This window comes from Pangasianodon hypophthalmus, chromosome 1, assembly GCF_027358585.1.
Source record: "Pangasianodon hypophthalmus isolate fPanHyp1 chromosome 1, fPanHyp1.pri, whole genome shotgun sequence".
Classification (NCBI taxonomy): Eukaryota; Metazoa; Chordata; class Actinopteri; order Siluriformes; family Pangasiidae; genus Pangasianodon; species Pangasianodon hypophthalmus.
This window is the reverse complement of record NC_069710.1, coordinates 4,862,588-4,879,577: the sequence shown is the minus strand read 5'-3', so window position 1 is coordinate 4,879,577 and position 16,990 is coordinate 4,862,588. Positions and strand designations below refer to the sequence as shown.

General features: G+C 37.6%; 1 protein-coding gene across 1 annotated transcript; it reads left to right on the top strand.

Moving 5' to 3' along the window:
* Positions 1-159: 159 nt before the first annotated feature.
* si:dkey-23o4.6 (retinol dehydrogenase 13) lies at positions 160-7,332 on the top strand (the record flags this gene model as incomplete). The annotated part of the gene is given in 5 exon segments (XM_053233813.1): positions 160-163; positions 3,336-3,455; positions 3,706-3,848; positions 3,850-3,911; positions 6,611-7,332. Coding segments are annotated over 5 exon segments (435 nt in total), but the record flags the coding sequence as incomplete, so codon positions are not given.
* Positions 7,333-16,990: the final 9,658 nt, after the last annotated feature.

Genomic DNA, 16,990 nt, shown 5'->3' with positions numbered 1-16,990 from the left:
TGGGTGCAGAGTTTCATTCCAATCAAGCAGGAGCCACACCTGATTAGACCTGTTTAGGCAGTTGCATTAGACACAGGTGTGGCTTCTGCTTTGCTGGAATGAAAACCTGCACATACACTGGCCCTTTCCGGATAAGATTGGACACCCCAGTATTAATGCACGGGTATTGATGGGCATTTTTACTATATCCTATTACACAGGTTCCAAACCCTGCTCCTGGAGTAACCAATGTACGTTTCTCCTACTCTGACATACACACTTTCACTCAGGAAAGGCTGTTAATTAGATGATTAGTTGAACCAGGAGTGTATGGAGTAGGAAAAAACTAAACTCCAGCACCAGGGAATCTGTGACCTATACTGTAATACACTCCTTGGGGGGAAAAAATAGGCCAAGCCCAAAACGTCAAAATATTAAGCTTTTAATGGTCTTAACAACAAGTCATTGGTCAGGAAATCAGAAAGAATTAAACAAACAGGTAAAGGAACTTAGTATAGGAAGCTTTTCCCTTTGATTTCTTTAAATGTTTAAGCCTTGTGGCCCTTGATGGGCTGCATCAGGTGTGGTAGATAACCAAATAATGACTAATCTTTTAAGAAAAAAAAAAAAAAAAATCCCAGAAGATATTTTTTGAAAAATCTTGTACATCTAGACATGTTAGTTTGTGTTTAGTTTTACATCAAACATTTTAAATCATTATTAATATGATTTTACCTTTGCATACGAGAAGACTATGTAAGTGAATTTCTCTGTTTCTAGTTTTTCCCTGAACAGTTCACTGCAGCAAAAGTAAATGAGCAAATGGTGGCACAGGAGCTTTCTAATTTTCTGACCAATGATTTGTTTTTAATTTGCCTTTGTTTTTGCCCCAGAGAGTTAGTTAAAGGCAATATTTCAGTATGTTATGTATAGGAATATAAATAGGCTATTTAGCAGGGTTTCTACGCTATACTGCACTGATTCTATAGATGCATGTTAAGTGCACATGTTAAGCTGTAAAAATAATCTTGGCATTAAAAAAGATGTTTCTGCTGTAGTTATAGATTACTGCACATTAATCCGCCTGCGCTTTATATGATATCATGGTTGGGTGTGTGTATAGTCTAATAATGCAATATCTTATGTAAGATTATGAACAGTCTACATGAACATCGGTCAGAAAAAAATAGAATTTTTTTCCTTTTACATCCAATCTGGGATATTTCCACAGCTCAGTCTAGTTTACTGTGGGCCCTGTTTTTCCAGCAGGATATGATCTGTAATGCATACTTTGTCAGCAGTGCATGGCTTTCTCATATGGTTTAAGCCACGTGCATGCAGCTCAAAGTGCCGGCCCTATTCGTAGCCTGTGTGGTGAAGACAGCACAAAAATCTCAGAAGTCAGCCGTGTTCACAGCGGCCTGTAAGTCACGTGCACTTCTGTGTTCTTTAAATCACGCATTGTAGTGAACACAGTGCCATTAACCAGAGGATAAAGTTATCTTCATGTGCATAGAGAATATACATGTATATTTATTCATCAAATAATAGGCTACTATATAAGCTACAGAACAGGTTCCCAACCCTGGTCCTGGACTACCCCTTGTCCAGGGGCAGATTTAGTGATTTTGGGAGCCCTAGGCAAAATATAGGAATGGGGCCCATTATTTAGCATTAATAATTAAAAGTATATGATTTGCATTTTTAGGGGGCCCTTGGCAGTTGCCTACCTTTGCCTAGTGCTAAGTCCACCCCTGCCCCTGTCCTGGAGGCTACATTTCCAGGTAGAATAATCAGCTAATTTACAGCCCGTCCTGCATTGAACTTGGTCTGTCAGAGCAGGGAAAACACTAAAGTCTACAGGACAGGGGTACTCCAGGACCAGGGCTGGGAAGCTGTGAGTTACAGCAGTCCATAACCTTATAACGTAAAGTATAATGGTATGGAATGCTGAGGTAGTCCGCAACTTCTGGATTAAAGACAAGACCTGCAGATTAACTCTAGAGAGAGTAGGGTCAGACTAGAGCAAAACTTTTTAGCGCAAGTGAGCAGCATTGCTAATGTGCATATATATTTTTTAAAGAAATTGGAGAAATTTATTTATAAAGGTGTACATATACAGTTCAATGTGCAGGTTTGTATGAGTCAAAGTAAAGATTGTGGAGCAGTGAAAAATTTTTTTACACACACACTGTGACTTGTGACATTCTTTTCAAGAACTGTCATATGCACAAGTTTCCTTAATTGTACAACGAGATTCTTAGTTTGCATGCTATCATGGGTGCTGCAGTAGAGAATAATAATAATAATAATAGTAAAGAAAAACAACAAAGTGAATAAAAAATCTATAAATATAATAACAAATAAAAATATCAAACAAAAAAATGTGAGATGTAGTGCAGAGTGGGAACAGGATTTCACTGTGGCAGAAATGAGATGACATGGCTGTGTAAGAGATTAGGCGAGCCACAGGAAATGGAAATGTGGTCATCCGACCCCTGAATCTAGTCTCCCTTTATTCCATTCATGAGTTTGCCAAAGAATTCTTAGCCAATGAGGAACGACTGGATATTCTCATCAACAATGCCTGACTGGTCATGTTTTTAAAGGGAAATCATAACTATAGAAAAACTGTCATCAGAGGTTTCATTCAAAGCTGTGAGGAACACAAGTCAATCCACGTTTAAGCTGTAGTTTAAGCTGTACCAAATAACATCCCTTAAAAAGGTAGCAAAGGGCTGTGAAGTTCCAGGCCAGATTTGGGTACAAAATATTTGTTAGACATTATATTAAGAGGACAGTGCATTTTTGTAAACCAAATTTAGCTCATGGTGAAAGGTGCTTGCTAGATTGATCTTTTATAGTCATACCGGTCATTGTGAAATAGTAGCACCTTAAATTCATTCCACTGAATTGATGAATCTACCTGGATGGGTGGCATAAGGTTTCTATCTCAAGTTCAATTGCCTTAACCTTTAATTGGTTGACCATAAGGTGTTTAGTACAGAAGATACTCTGTAAATTTATAAAGGAGTGTTTTCCAAGTGGATCACAGAGGACGGCTGTGAGACACAGCTAGCCGTCAATCACCTGGGCCATTTTTTGCTTACCAGTCTTCTGTTGGGACTTCTCAAGAGCTCCGCCCCGAGTCGTGTGGTGAATGTGTCCAGTATTGCACATGTAGGCGGTAATCTCTTTTTAATTAAAGCTCAGCGAGATCAAGATTCTTGACAAAACTGTTTCTAGGTCAGACTGTCTTATTAAAGAGATGATAATCCCATAGTTCTCTAACAGCACAGGGAGAATTTACTCTGATGAATAAAATTATTTCATCTTATGTGAATGTTTTTGTGTAGGAAAGATTCATATTGATGATCTATTTTTTGACAAGAGGCCATACAACTCTCTGGATAGCTATAGACAGTGCAAGCTGGCCAGTGTGCTCTTCTCCAGAGAACTTGCTCAGCAGATGAAAGGTAAAATGTAGCTGGGTTAATCATGTGGTCACCACCATCATTTTTGTGTTAATCATAGGTTGTCTGTTATTGTTCCTAGAAATTTCTTGTAAATTTATTTATTTTATTTTAGAAAGATAGATAGTAAGCCTTTATGGTCTAAGCTGTATCTACACTTGCAGTTAGTTAATACTGTGTTCCTAATATTGTGTGGTTAACACACATACAGTATCAACATATTTCATTTCTTACACCATTGTGGGTTTCAAAGGTACTGGGGTGACTTCCTACAGCTTGCACCCTGGAGTGATCCATACGGAGCAGGGCTGCCATGTGAAGTCTCAGTACCCCCTGCTAAGTTCTGTACTCTCACTCTTTTCCTTCCTGCTGCTGATAAACACCCTGGCAGGGAGCACAGACATCCATCTACTGTGCTGTGACAGAGGGCCTGGAGGACAAGTCTGGATGCTATTTCAGGTAATTATAATAGTATGCAAATGTAATTTTATGATGGTATGTAATCTAAACATAAGTCTGCTTTTCTGAAGAATTTTTGTTTGAGGATGATCATGGTAGTCACAACAATGTTGACAACATCAGGAAGCCTTGACCAACGACAACTTCTATTTAACAATTTGTGAAATGATTGGAGTCCTGTCTTCTAGCACAGTGGACAAATTGATAATGTTAAGTGCACAAAATGATTAACAAATTAAAGATCAACAAATACCATTATCGCTAGATTATCACATTATCAAAAAAAATATTAGAATTTTGCTATTTCATTCAGTCTTGCTCCAGCATTATGCTGTGATGATTCTGAGCTGTTTGCATTCCTGCTTAGTCTACTTGGTTTGACCTCTGTTTATTTTCCATTTACCCACACTGCCTGGCCTAGTTTACGTCTGTTTGCTGATTGCCTGACTTTCTGCCTGTCCTTCATTTTGGAAATTGTCCAGCCCCTTGGATGGTTTTAATGAAAGCTCAGATTGCATGTGTTCCCCTGCCCAAGATCCATGACAGGAGACTTTACCACTAACAACTAACTGAATGCAGCAGATTTCATATAGCTCTGTCAAGCCCTCACTGCTTAAGGACATACAGGTACATCTCAATAAATTAGAATGTCATGGAAAAGTTAATTTATTTCAGTAATTCAACTCAAATAGTGAAACTATTTTAAAATCATCACAATTAAAAGAACCAAAGACTTCAGTCTTTGTGCATTGAATTTATATAATACACGAGTTTCACTATTTGAGTTGAATTACTGAAATAAATGAACTTTTCCATGACATTCTAATTTATTGAGATGCACCTGTATAGTGGGTGAACAACAGCAGCAAATCTGTCCTTCATGCCACGCTATAGACCCCACTCCTGGTCCTGCTCCCATAACACCAGTCATTCCCAACTGATTACTTATTCTTCAACCTGACAAGTATGATAAAGATCTGTCTAAAAAGGTCTCTTGGTACAGTATTCACTGTAATTTTCATCACAAGACATTAAGTCTGATAGGAACAAATAGCATAGCTCAGGACCAGAACTAGGGCTCTTGACAGTGAACTAATCCATCTCCTCCTCACAGCATTGCCTAAATTCCCTATTGTGCTTGGGTTGCCATGGCTTCAGCATCATATAACCCTAAAACATCATGGTCATAACAAGAAACTACCACCAGGTTTCTGCATTGCCATGAGACCTATGTGTATTTTCCTATTGTTACCATAGCAACAATCTCTATTGGAAGCCCAAATGTAAATCAGTCCATAGTGATCTATAAATGTTGCTCTGAATTCCAAGTTAAAAGTCAAATCAAAGCCTGTGCTTTGCCCACACACCTTATGTGACTGAGCATTAGACCTTCTCTCCAACACATCCCAAATATGTTCCACAATAATCCTTTAGCCCCAACTGATTAAAAAAAAAAAGGAATAGTATATCTCTGAGGCCCTTGCCCAAGGTTATATTTGACCCTCCACATCAATTCATGCCAAAAAAGGGAGGGGGTCTGCATCCCTTTATTGATTACTGTGGCCTCAATCAGATTATTGTCAACTATCAGTATCCACTGCCCCTTGATCCATCAGCCTTAGAACAATTTGCTGCTGTCTTCACAAAACCCGACCTCAGAACTGCTTATAACCTGATAAGAATTTGTGAAGGAGATGAGCTGAGGACTGCTTATAGCGCTACATCTTGGACGTATTAATATTTTGTAATGCCGTATAGCCTGCTTAGTGTCCACTTTGTCTTCCAGGTGTTTGTGAATCACTAACTGGCCTGTTCCCCACAACATCCAGGAACTTTAGAGGTTTCTAGGCTTTGCCTAGAAAGTAATACAGAAGATTCATTCCACTTTTGCTCAGTTGCTGGACCCCTCACATTCTTGTAAAAAGGAATACATAATCTGAGATAGCATTCTCCTACAACTCCCATCCTCAATTAGCCAGATCCTAGGCTGCCATTTGTAGTCGAGGTTGATGCCTCAGAAGAAGGGGTGGATTTGAATAACCTGGACTTTAACCTGCACTCTTAATGCCTGTCCCCTGTTTTAATAATAGCCTAGACGCTAAGTTTGGCTATTTTGGATAGTTAATAAAAGCTGCTCTAGCACCTGTCTGTCTGCTAATCATGAGAATTATTTCATTGTCAATTTATTGATTCATTTCTCTATAGATGTATCTAGTTATCAATTGATTTGTTGATTGCATTATCTATTGAAGAATTGATTACTGAGTGGCACAAACAGGCCCTCATATAATAGCAACAGTCAGATCAATGTTAAGTCAGTATAATTTCCAACATTGGGACAATTCCTTTGTGGGAGAGAATTTTGAAAAACCCAGCTCTTTTGTGTTTGTAGGTTCTGTGCGCAGGCACATAACCCCTTCTGAAAATTGATTCAGACAGTAAAAAGAGCAGCAGGTCAGCAACAAGAGACTGTCAGTGGCTTCATCTGTTAGTTTTGCGATGAAGAGTTAAAATGAACTTATTCTGGAAAAAAGAACAATAAAATAAATTAAAATGACTTTTCTTTTGGTCTCGTCTTGGAATGAAATCTTGCTATGAATCATGCAGAATGTTTTGGCTAGAGGAATGTTCTGGAAATCCTGGATAATTAAAATGATTCAATTGTTTAGTGTTCGTGTGGGTGCGTGTTTGCATTACAGTGACTGTTCTAAGAAGGAGCCTGCTCCAGAAGCTAAAGATGATGAGGTGGCACAGAGACTGTGGAATGAAAGTGCTCGACTGGTGGGCTTGACTACAGTTCAGTAATCAATACTGCAAAGATCTGATGTGTTTTCTTCATCAAATCAAGCTGTTTGGATTCTAACTGGTACCACTACTGCACAATACATGTGGACAGTGAACAGTGTATAGATCTGGATCATGATTAGTACCACACAACTATACATGTTGCTTAATTAATCCCCTCTAATTATTAAAAGACACAATGAGGCCCATTTGTAGGTGTTCCATTGCTGAGGGACATCCTTTGCCTTTGGTCAGCTCAGTGAACCACTGTACTACCCTAAATTGCCTTTGGCAGTGCAGGGGATCCAGGAGAGACTAAAAGAGCAGCAAGTCATCACTCTTTATTACCCCTGCTGTGTGTCACTCAGCTAGTGATGGCTGCAGACCAAATACTCGCCACTGGTGTAAAAGAACAGAAAATAGGACAACTCGCTCTGTAGGTCACAAAAATCCTGGTGTCACCAAGCAACCAGTGTGATTTGCATTCAAAGTTTATTTGATTACACATGTTTTATGAATTATTCATTCAGAATCTCAGGGAACAAAGTTGTATTTCTGGTCCAACTTTATTTTTATATGAAGCTCTTAATAAGGGCATTCTGTTGCTTAAGGTTTTTATTTCTTGTGAAAGTTGAAGCCTGTGTTTACTATGTTTATCTACATGATGATACATCTCAATAAAGAATGATATAAAACCTTTATTTGAATAAAAGAAAAAAGTAATATCACTCTAGTCAGTGCTAGTTGTGTATTAAAACATGATTTTTCATGTGTAAGCTGTATACATATAGACATTATGATGTATATAGAGTACATACATGTACACAGTAAAGACATGTACAGCATGATGTGCATATATGCTGTGTATCTGGTAATTTTTGGGAGTGTGTGTGTGGCTCCGTACACCAGCAAAAAACAGACTTTTGGCTTCACTGAAACTATCCATCAGACTGTTCGTGTTGACAATTTTGCAAACACTGTACATGAAGGATATGGTGTACATTATTTTTTATTACAGAGTGAATTTTGTACTGAGGCTCTTTTATTAAAACTGCTATTTAAATGCATCACCTTGTGCAGAATTTCAGTGACATGCTCACTGAGAGAGATTTATAGTGGTGTGAGTCAGTGACCCCTAGATGGAAGCAAAGTAAGGCAAAGACTACATGACAAAAGACTTTGTATGAAGTTTTGGTCCAGTCTACATTTGTATGTATGCAGTCCTCTACGTGTGTGTGTGTGTGTGTGTGTGTGTGTGTGTGTATAGCTAAGCCCAAGTCCTTGCCTTGTTACAGGATGTGGTGTCCACAGGGAAGTTCTTATTCTGATAAAGAATAGCTGTTAACACAAGTCTGGTTAGTGGTTTCTACTTCACAGTGTCAACAATCAGCATTGTCTCTAGGGTTCCTCTAATGGAACAATTTACTGATAAGTGATACAGGAACAGGCAAAAACTATTATTTTGGTTTGGTTCATGTGGTGATCACACAAAAATGAAATTTGTAATGCTATTTCCCACAAATAAAACAATAACCGAAATGGAACCAGGAGAGATTTCTTTTTGCTAACACTGCACAATACACAGAGCTCCATATTATTTATTTGTTCAATTGAGAATAGCCTATTCACCTCCTGGCATGTTGTTTTTTTGGAAGGTGGGAGCGTAACAGAGTACCTGAAGAAAACCCATGTGGACCCAGGGAGAACATGCAAAACCACACACAGGCAGTAATCTGAGCTCAAGATCGAACCTCAGATGCTGGATGTATGAAGCTATGGAAAATACAACACATCCATTTAGGTCCTAATAGTAAGAGGAATCAGAGAAAAATGAGAGAGAAAAATGTAGAATGCTTTAAAACTACATTAGCAGTTCAGATAGTGAAAGGCTTCAATATTACGATTTATAACACTTTTACTGCATCTAGCATCATGCAGATGCCAAGCTTTCATGGTCTGCCATAACACAGACAAATAGTATTTTTAATCTTGCTCATATTCTATAACACAAACTCAGTTTACTACTACATAAGTGCAATAAGATTGTACTTTATGGCTAATACAGCACTTCTTACTTAGACTGTATCGTCTCTGGTTTCATTTAAGAGTGTAGGAAGGATCACGCCCAATCAATGAGCTGTCTGTACAGACTGTCCCACTAGGGACTTTTGCTCTCTGTCTTCATGCACACTGGACTGTATTGACTAGAAGTCTGTGGTTTCTTGTCTGCAGGATATTTATCCACCAATAATAAAGCATAAGAGAGAAAGGCATATCAGAGTTATAGGAATAGGTTATGAATCCTCTATTGCAAAGGATAGTGCAAGCACTATGCATATATATTGTTTAAAATATAAGTGCATCATAATTCATCTATATGCAAACTTCAAGATTGGCTAAAGGCTCTGAGAAATTAGAGAAATCCTTATCGCATGCTTCCAGAGAGATTCAGGAGTGTGTTTAACCAGTGCACTCATGTGACAACTGCTTACAAGCCCTGAAACAGTGGTTATAAATTAGACATGGCACAATACCACTTTTTCTTTTCCGATACTGAAATACTAATACTGAAATCATCCAATATTGTTTTCTTTAAATACTACTACGCATTTGTCACAGGATCCAATATCAATCATATTTTCTCTGATATCCGAGTCACCATTTTTTGGTATCGGCCCAATACTGATACTGGGTATTGGACTGGTCCCATCTCTATTATAGGAGTAAAGACCAGTACTCAGTTGCTTGCGGTGAACTGGCTCATGGGATCATGTTGTTTCTGCTGTGTTTTTGTTAAAGCAATTTGAACTAATATTTTGTTGTACTACAGAATAAGCTAAAAGAGTTATTATGTGGGCTAAGTTTTCTTTTGCATTTTTTACATGCTTCAGTATTCAGAAAGGTTTTATGAAGTCCACATTTATAGACCATAGTGGGTTATTGTTACATAATCATGGATAATGACCTTGAATCCATTGGGAGACTTTTATGAGGAATTGAGCTCAGAAAAGAACCCATATTCCATATTTCCCAGTGCCCCTATGTTGCTAGTTCCAGGAACTGAAATATCACACTCAGTAACTGCTGACCCACTCAAATGACTTGGCTGTTATGGAGTCTATTAAACTATGTCTAACAGAGAATTTGATTTAGCTTAATTGCCCTCTATTTGAGTCAGAACAGCAATGATTGGTGATTGTTCATTATTAGAAATGGGCCAATTCCTTTGGTCCATAAAGCTTACACATGCACACAATGGAAATTCAATTTTCAAATCACACAGAAAATAATGCTTCTGATGTAATTCAAACAAACTATAAGGGCTGGTAAGCCTGTTTAACACTGGTACACATGGCCCAAGATTGTGTATACTATATTAGGCACATAGGCCCTGATTTACCCAGAACCTAAATCATGAGCACTAATTTGCATCTGCACTTTGATAAATTGTTTGTGTAGGAGTTTTGCAAGGAATTTACACATGACAATTGCGTAATTGACATCATGTGCAAAGTGTGGGATGGAAACAGTATTTAAAGGTTTTCACATATGCTATTTGTTCTGGATAGTTGTGTCAAGAAAAAAGATTTCCTGGAAGACTAAACTGAACCTTGCCGCACATATATATAATTCTGCAGATTAATGGCCATGAGACACATTGAAAAACTGTTTAAAATATGACTTTAATGTAAAATTAAAGAATGTAGACAGGAGTGTGTGAATAAGGAACCAACTTGTTGTTTTATTAAGTCATAATTCTGAGATACTTTCTTATTATTTTGAGATACTGAGACATAATTTCCAGACACTTTAAGAAAACAATGGAATTATTTAAAACATTAAAAGGTTAAATATTGCATAATTGAGACGTATTCACCCCCCCTCCCCCCAAACACACACACACACACACACACACACACACACAGTGAAAATGGCAGATCAGATCAGTTCTGCTTGTTATGAAGACCAAAGAACTGCCTGTGAAGTTGTTGAAATGAAAAAAAGACGGAGAAGGTTAATAAAACATTAAAAGCTTTAAACTTTTTTAGGACTAGTGTGAAATCCATTATAACAAAGTGGAAGAAAGTCAACCAAATATCATTTAGGATGAAAATATATGTTCCAACAGGACAATGAGCCAAATCACAGGGCAAAAACTACAAAAGAATGACTTGAAAAACAAGAAGGTTTGTGTTTTGGAATGGCTGAGTCAGAGCCCAGATTAAAAAATGATTCTAAATCTGTGGCATGACCTGAAAATGCTGCACACCAACATTCTCCATCTAATTTGGCAGAGAATTTTACACAACTCAAATCTGTAATTGCTGCAAAATGCAAGTCACTCTGTTAGGATAAATACGTATTATTAAATAATTCTTAGGACCTCTACATAGTTAATTTAATGTTATTTCTGCAGACAGTCACCATTCTAACATACTTAAATTTGATGTTGCAATACAGCAAAAAGAGAAATAATCATTGGAGGCTGAATACTTTCTGGAGGCACTGTATAGTCATTGAGACAACAAAAGCAAAATGGATTGGATGTGCTAATTTGCTCACTGATGCACAATTTTAGTAAACCAGCTTGGATTTTTTGTTGGTGTTTGCAAGTTTTCACATGTTTTCCGCATGAAACCCTTCAGTACATTAGAACCATAGTGTTTAAAATAGTAAAGATGCCTGAATTTAACATCTATAAACAAGCAAGCTGTCTTTAACTTGATAGAATCAAACATTGCTCATCTTTCTAGCTCAAAATGAGGTTTATAACATTCAGAGTGGCTATGTTTCAGTCCACAGCTGCTTTGCAGAGACAGACTGAGATAATGGGAGCTGAAGCTCATGCTCAGTGAAGGAGGATAGGCAGATCATGGCTGGGGTGTAATTAACATTGAGCTTGTATGGCAGCTTATAGTTGGTGGGGTGCAGTAATCACTGCTCTGTATTACACTACTGCATGCTGCATGTAGGCACACTCTAATCAGTGCTACTCACAGAATCAGTGGGATTGTACAGAGACAGCCTACGCTTTGAGACACATACAACCAGTTCATCAAATAAACCACTTGCTGTGAGAGCGCTGTGAAGACAAACCGTGGTTCCTCAGCTTTTCATTTTGACCACATATCGACTTAACCCAAAGAAATTTTGTCAAATATGATTTTCAATAAAACTTTTGTCTGGTATGGATCTTCTTGGTCAACTCAAAGTCAATAGTAGTTCATTCCAAAAATGTTTTGAAACTACTTTTATGTTCTTTGAGAGTTCTATTCATTTTCACTATAAAATATTTAGGTTGTGGGTGGCATGTTGGTGTAGCGGGTAGTGTTGCCATCTCACAGCTCCAGGGTCCCCAGTTTGAACATGAGCTTGGGTTACTGTGCAGAGTTTCGCATGTTCTCTCTGTGTTCGTGTGAGTTTCCTCTCGACTCTCTGGTTTCCTCTCGCCTCTCGAAAACATGTTGGTGGGTGGATTGGCTACACATCGCCTCTAGGTGTGACTGAGTATATGTGTGTGTGTGCATCGTGACTGATAATGGACTGGTGTCCCCTCCAGGTTGTGTTCCTGCCTCACACCCTGTGTTCTCTGGGTATGCTCTGGATCAACTGTGACTCATGATGAATGAATGAATATTTGGGTTGACTGTTTATTTTTAGTGTGCAAATTGTCCTTGTTTAGTCATATTCAAATGTGCAAGAAAACATCATATACGAGAAAGTATCACAAGACAAATTGATTTTTAAGTGCCTTGGTGGTATTAAAGAACATTAATTCAATTACATTCATTTGGCATTCCTATTCAATAGGTCATTGCTTTTACCCTAAGTGATATACAGTTACAATGCAGGCATATAGCTGAGCAGTTGTGGGTTAAAATTCTTGCTCAAGGGCCCAGCAGTAGCTCTTGCAATCTTCTCATTGCTAGCCTTTACTATTGCATTAGAGAAATCATTACCACTAATATACCGTACATCCCTAACCATTTGTGCAAAGCCATGTTCATTTTCACTCATCAGAGGCAAAATGTCTTTTTCAGTTCTAATGGACCAGGAAAAAAAAAAGCTTGCTGGTCATCGTTGTATTTCCTGTGCTTTGTAATCAATGTGGATACACTATAGTTGTTTGAGCTAAATGATTCTTCTAGGCAGCTATAATAAAGGTTAAATGTTTTACTTGAACAGAATGTTATGAGAGTTATTTGTTATATGCTTTTTGGGTGGTTTGGGAAGCATTTCAAATTTCACATCCTTCTTGGTAAAATAGTATTGTGTAACGAACTAAATATCACTATAACATTGTCCTGTGGGCCATTGCCTTCTAATGGCAGTGAGAGAACAAAAGAGATTATTGATCACAAAATGTTTGATTGTGTTACCTAACGTAATGTGGCTTCTGGCCATTTCCAGTATGTAACACGGCACACAGGCCTTCTGAAAACAAATGCAAATCAACTGAAAGGGAGCACAGACATGCAAAGATATGTGATGTGATGTATCTGAACCAGTCAATATTATACTGCTCTGTCCTGAACTGATGTGGCAGCATGTGTGTAGCTGTATACAGGGCCATATAACACAATCCTGAAACAATGTTTCTGTTAAATGACTCTCCAGGCAGAAATCGCCAAAGGTGACAGGCCAGTTTTTAGTACTGCAAAAACACATTATAACTTTGTGGATTAACTTAGACACTCTGAACTTCTAACATTTGTAAGTACTGTGCTATACGTAGATTATCATTCTGATGCAGTTATGGCACTCAGTTCTAATATGTTTAAATGAAAATGTTAAGTACATTACAGATTCAACAATATAAATTCAACTATAATAAACAAAATGAATCGAGGATGGAGATAAATTGGAATGCTGACTGCACCCCAGGCCTCCTGGCCCGCCATCAGTGCCTGACCTCACCAATGCAAATCCCCACAGCCACGTTCCAAAATCTACTTTAAAGCCTTCTCGGAAGAGTGGAGGCTATTATAACAGCAAAGGGGGGCTAAATCTGGAATGGATTTACTCCCACATATGGGTGTTATGGTCAGGTGTCCACAAACATTTGGTCATATAGTGCATGCTAGCATACAGCATACAGAACTATAATGTCCTTTGTGTCTCTTAAGTTCAGAAGAGTGAACAAAACACATGTGTGTAAATGACTGTAGATGGAATCAGGCTTTTTTGGTGGAGATTAAAAAGCAGATCACTTTAGATAAAAGTCTACATTAACTTGATTAGACAAGGAAACCTCTACAACAGGTCTAGAGTGTAGACATAGCATATTTATGCCTTATGAATAATGACCAAAGCAATAAAAGATGCTTTAATAATTGATTAGGAGCACTCAGATCTCAGTGTAACCTCTGATAACTACTTGCCATTTAATGCCAAAACACAATGCAAAGAGCTCAATATACTACAGAGTATAATGACCAGTGAATCTCAAATTTAGACTTCGGTGTATTTTTTTTTGTAAATTACTGAGGCTTTTACAGGAAAATCTTTACTTATTATTACCCAGTTAAAGAAGCCACCCAGTACATGGCCACCCAGCAAGGACCATCGGTCAGCAGGGAAAATACATAAATCCCTATAATTCCTAGCTTAGCAGTTCAGAGGACTGCAATACAGCAGGGATTTACATTTCAACACAACTTGTGAATATAAGACATGTTGAGAAGTGTTATAGGCTGCCAATTTTTTTCTCAATGTGTATTACAAAAACACTAATAAGTCTCATTCTTTTGAGATTAAGATGAAACTAGCATCATGTCAGTGCTGAACTGAAATAGTTCCAGGGATTTTTTTTTTTTGAAAGATGGTTCTTTGACAAGAGAGTGTCAATGAACATTTCTGTTCTTGGCTCACTCCATAATTGATGGGTGTACAGAGTAGAGTTTCAGGGCTAGCATTACAAGACCCAGGTGCATCTCACTTGGCCAAATATAGTGTCAATGTTCATGCAAAGGTGGATTTACTTGTCAGTGGTGTCATAAATCCAACTGCAAAAGTCCAAGTATATTTACATAAATTATAAAGAATTAAGATAGTCTATTTGTAGCACAAATATTTTCTACTGACACCTTCAGAGGTCATGCAACAAAATAATTGGTCATGTTAAAATGAATCTGTGGAGGCTTTAAAAGATTTATTCAGTTTTGTTTAAGTGCAATATCTATTCTGATGTGTGCTGAGCACTTTCTGAAGCTGTTAATACTGAAGTACAACAGATTTTGTCACACCTTTACTTTTCTACACATTTAATACAAGAGGAGATTGTCAAAGATCCAGCTACAGCTACAGCAGGGTTTCAGTAGCACTGAATCTAGGAAGTCATTAATTTAACTGAATGATCAATGCTCCAGAAATATCTTTTAACAGAATTTAATCCTTAAACTCCATTATTTATGAGCCTTAGCCATAACATTATTACAATGTAGTTCTGGTACATTGTGTAATGTTGTGTATCACTGAATGATGTTTGCTATAATTTAACCTCTTTCAATTTTCAGCTTTTTCTCTTCTGTAAAAAATATTGCATTAAGGATTAATGCATGGATTAAAAAAACTAATGCAGACTGGTATTTTGTTACTTAAATTAAAAAATATTCAAACCACTGATATTTAACTGTCCAATCAGGTCAAAAAATTTGCATGGATTAATGAAGAACCCTTAGTTTTACTGTTTCTCGAGCATAATGTAAGAACTGTTTAGTCATCTAAGTATTCAATCATAGATAAACCACTGTGCCCACTCTGCTTTAAAACAGAGGTGCATCAGACATGTCTGCAATGTATTTCATAGAAAGACCAAGATTGACAGGCATTGTGAAGTTCAGTGATCAGCCTAACATTACATTGCAGATGAAATTTAATCCATTCATCTTTAGGCTGTTGTCTTATAACATCGCTCACTCAAGTTTGAGAAAATGATGCTTCATCCCTCATAGAATAAATGTCTGGCCAGTCTGAGTACTTGCTCCTTTTCTTGGGAATACATGAGAATGCAGATTGAAGGGACATGGGCGCCACCTTCTTTGGGAAGACATCAACCAGAAATTGTTCACTGATCTTCAGTAACAGTCCATCGCAGAGCACCAAGGACACATTCACACACTCTTTCACACCTAGGCGCAGGTGTTTTTGGACAGTAGGAGAAAACTGGAGAACCCAGAGGAAACCCATGCAACATGCAGAGAATATTATGGATTATGGTTTTTATTCTTTTTTGCCCCACTCTCAAAACTCCTACCTGGCATTTGGAACAAAACTTGTTTAGAGCAAGGTTTAAGAATGAATATAATTAAATTTTTCTTCACTATTTCACTGTTAACATGGCTTATGTTACACTGTTATACAGCGGCCCCCTGTTTAGAAATAGATATAGCATATATATATTAATGATCATTTTATTTTACACTGTAAAATGTGATGTGTGATAGTTACAATAAATGTTTTAACTCTATATTTTGCAGGTATCTCTTCTAGGAAGTTATATTAATACTGGTGGCTGGCACTGATGGACAAACTAGCACTACGGGCACTGCAGTTTGCTGCTTATGCTAGCTAGCACTGATGCTCACTTGCAAATGGATGCAAAGCCTGAAACCGAGGTTATTGACCTTTCAGCGTTTCCCCCATTTTGAAATAATAGGCTATCCTACAAGCAAAATCTCGAGCTAGAACATAATCTGAAAAATGGTGTATATACTTTAAGCCATCATTTAGCTTCTTAGGAGAATGCGGGGTCATCTAAGTCCATGACTGCCTCTTGATGGTGAGCCTGACATAACATTAGCTAGCTAGCTAAAAAAACAACTGGTCATGTCTAAAAGGTTTTGTAATGTTTTGAATGTCCACAACAAGGCTGAGTTGGCTCTTATTTGGGAAACTAGATAATTAGCTAATGACTAATGACTATATCACCTGCTCAGCAAAAAAGTCAAATGACCTTCATTCTTGTACCCTTTAAAATTGCAGAGCTATTGCCATCTTAACTTTATTTTAATTTGAGTCTTGTCTCTCCCTATTTTTACTATCTAATTTTTTTCTTTTAACTTGTTCACCGTTCCCACAGCAGAGGCTAACAAGGGTTGATGTTTGGCTGCATCCTTCATGTTCAACCTACTATTTTTTTCTCCTTCAAACTAGTCTTCACAACACTGTTACTGAAACAGTGACCTTCTTTTATGCCTAAGGTTGTAATATGTAGGCAGTATGTAGCTGAAAATTTTGTGCCAAATCTGACCTGAAAGCTGTGACTTTTGATCATTCCTGAGGATGTAACGTAC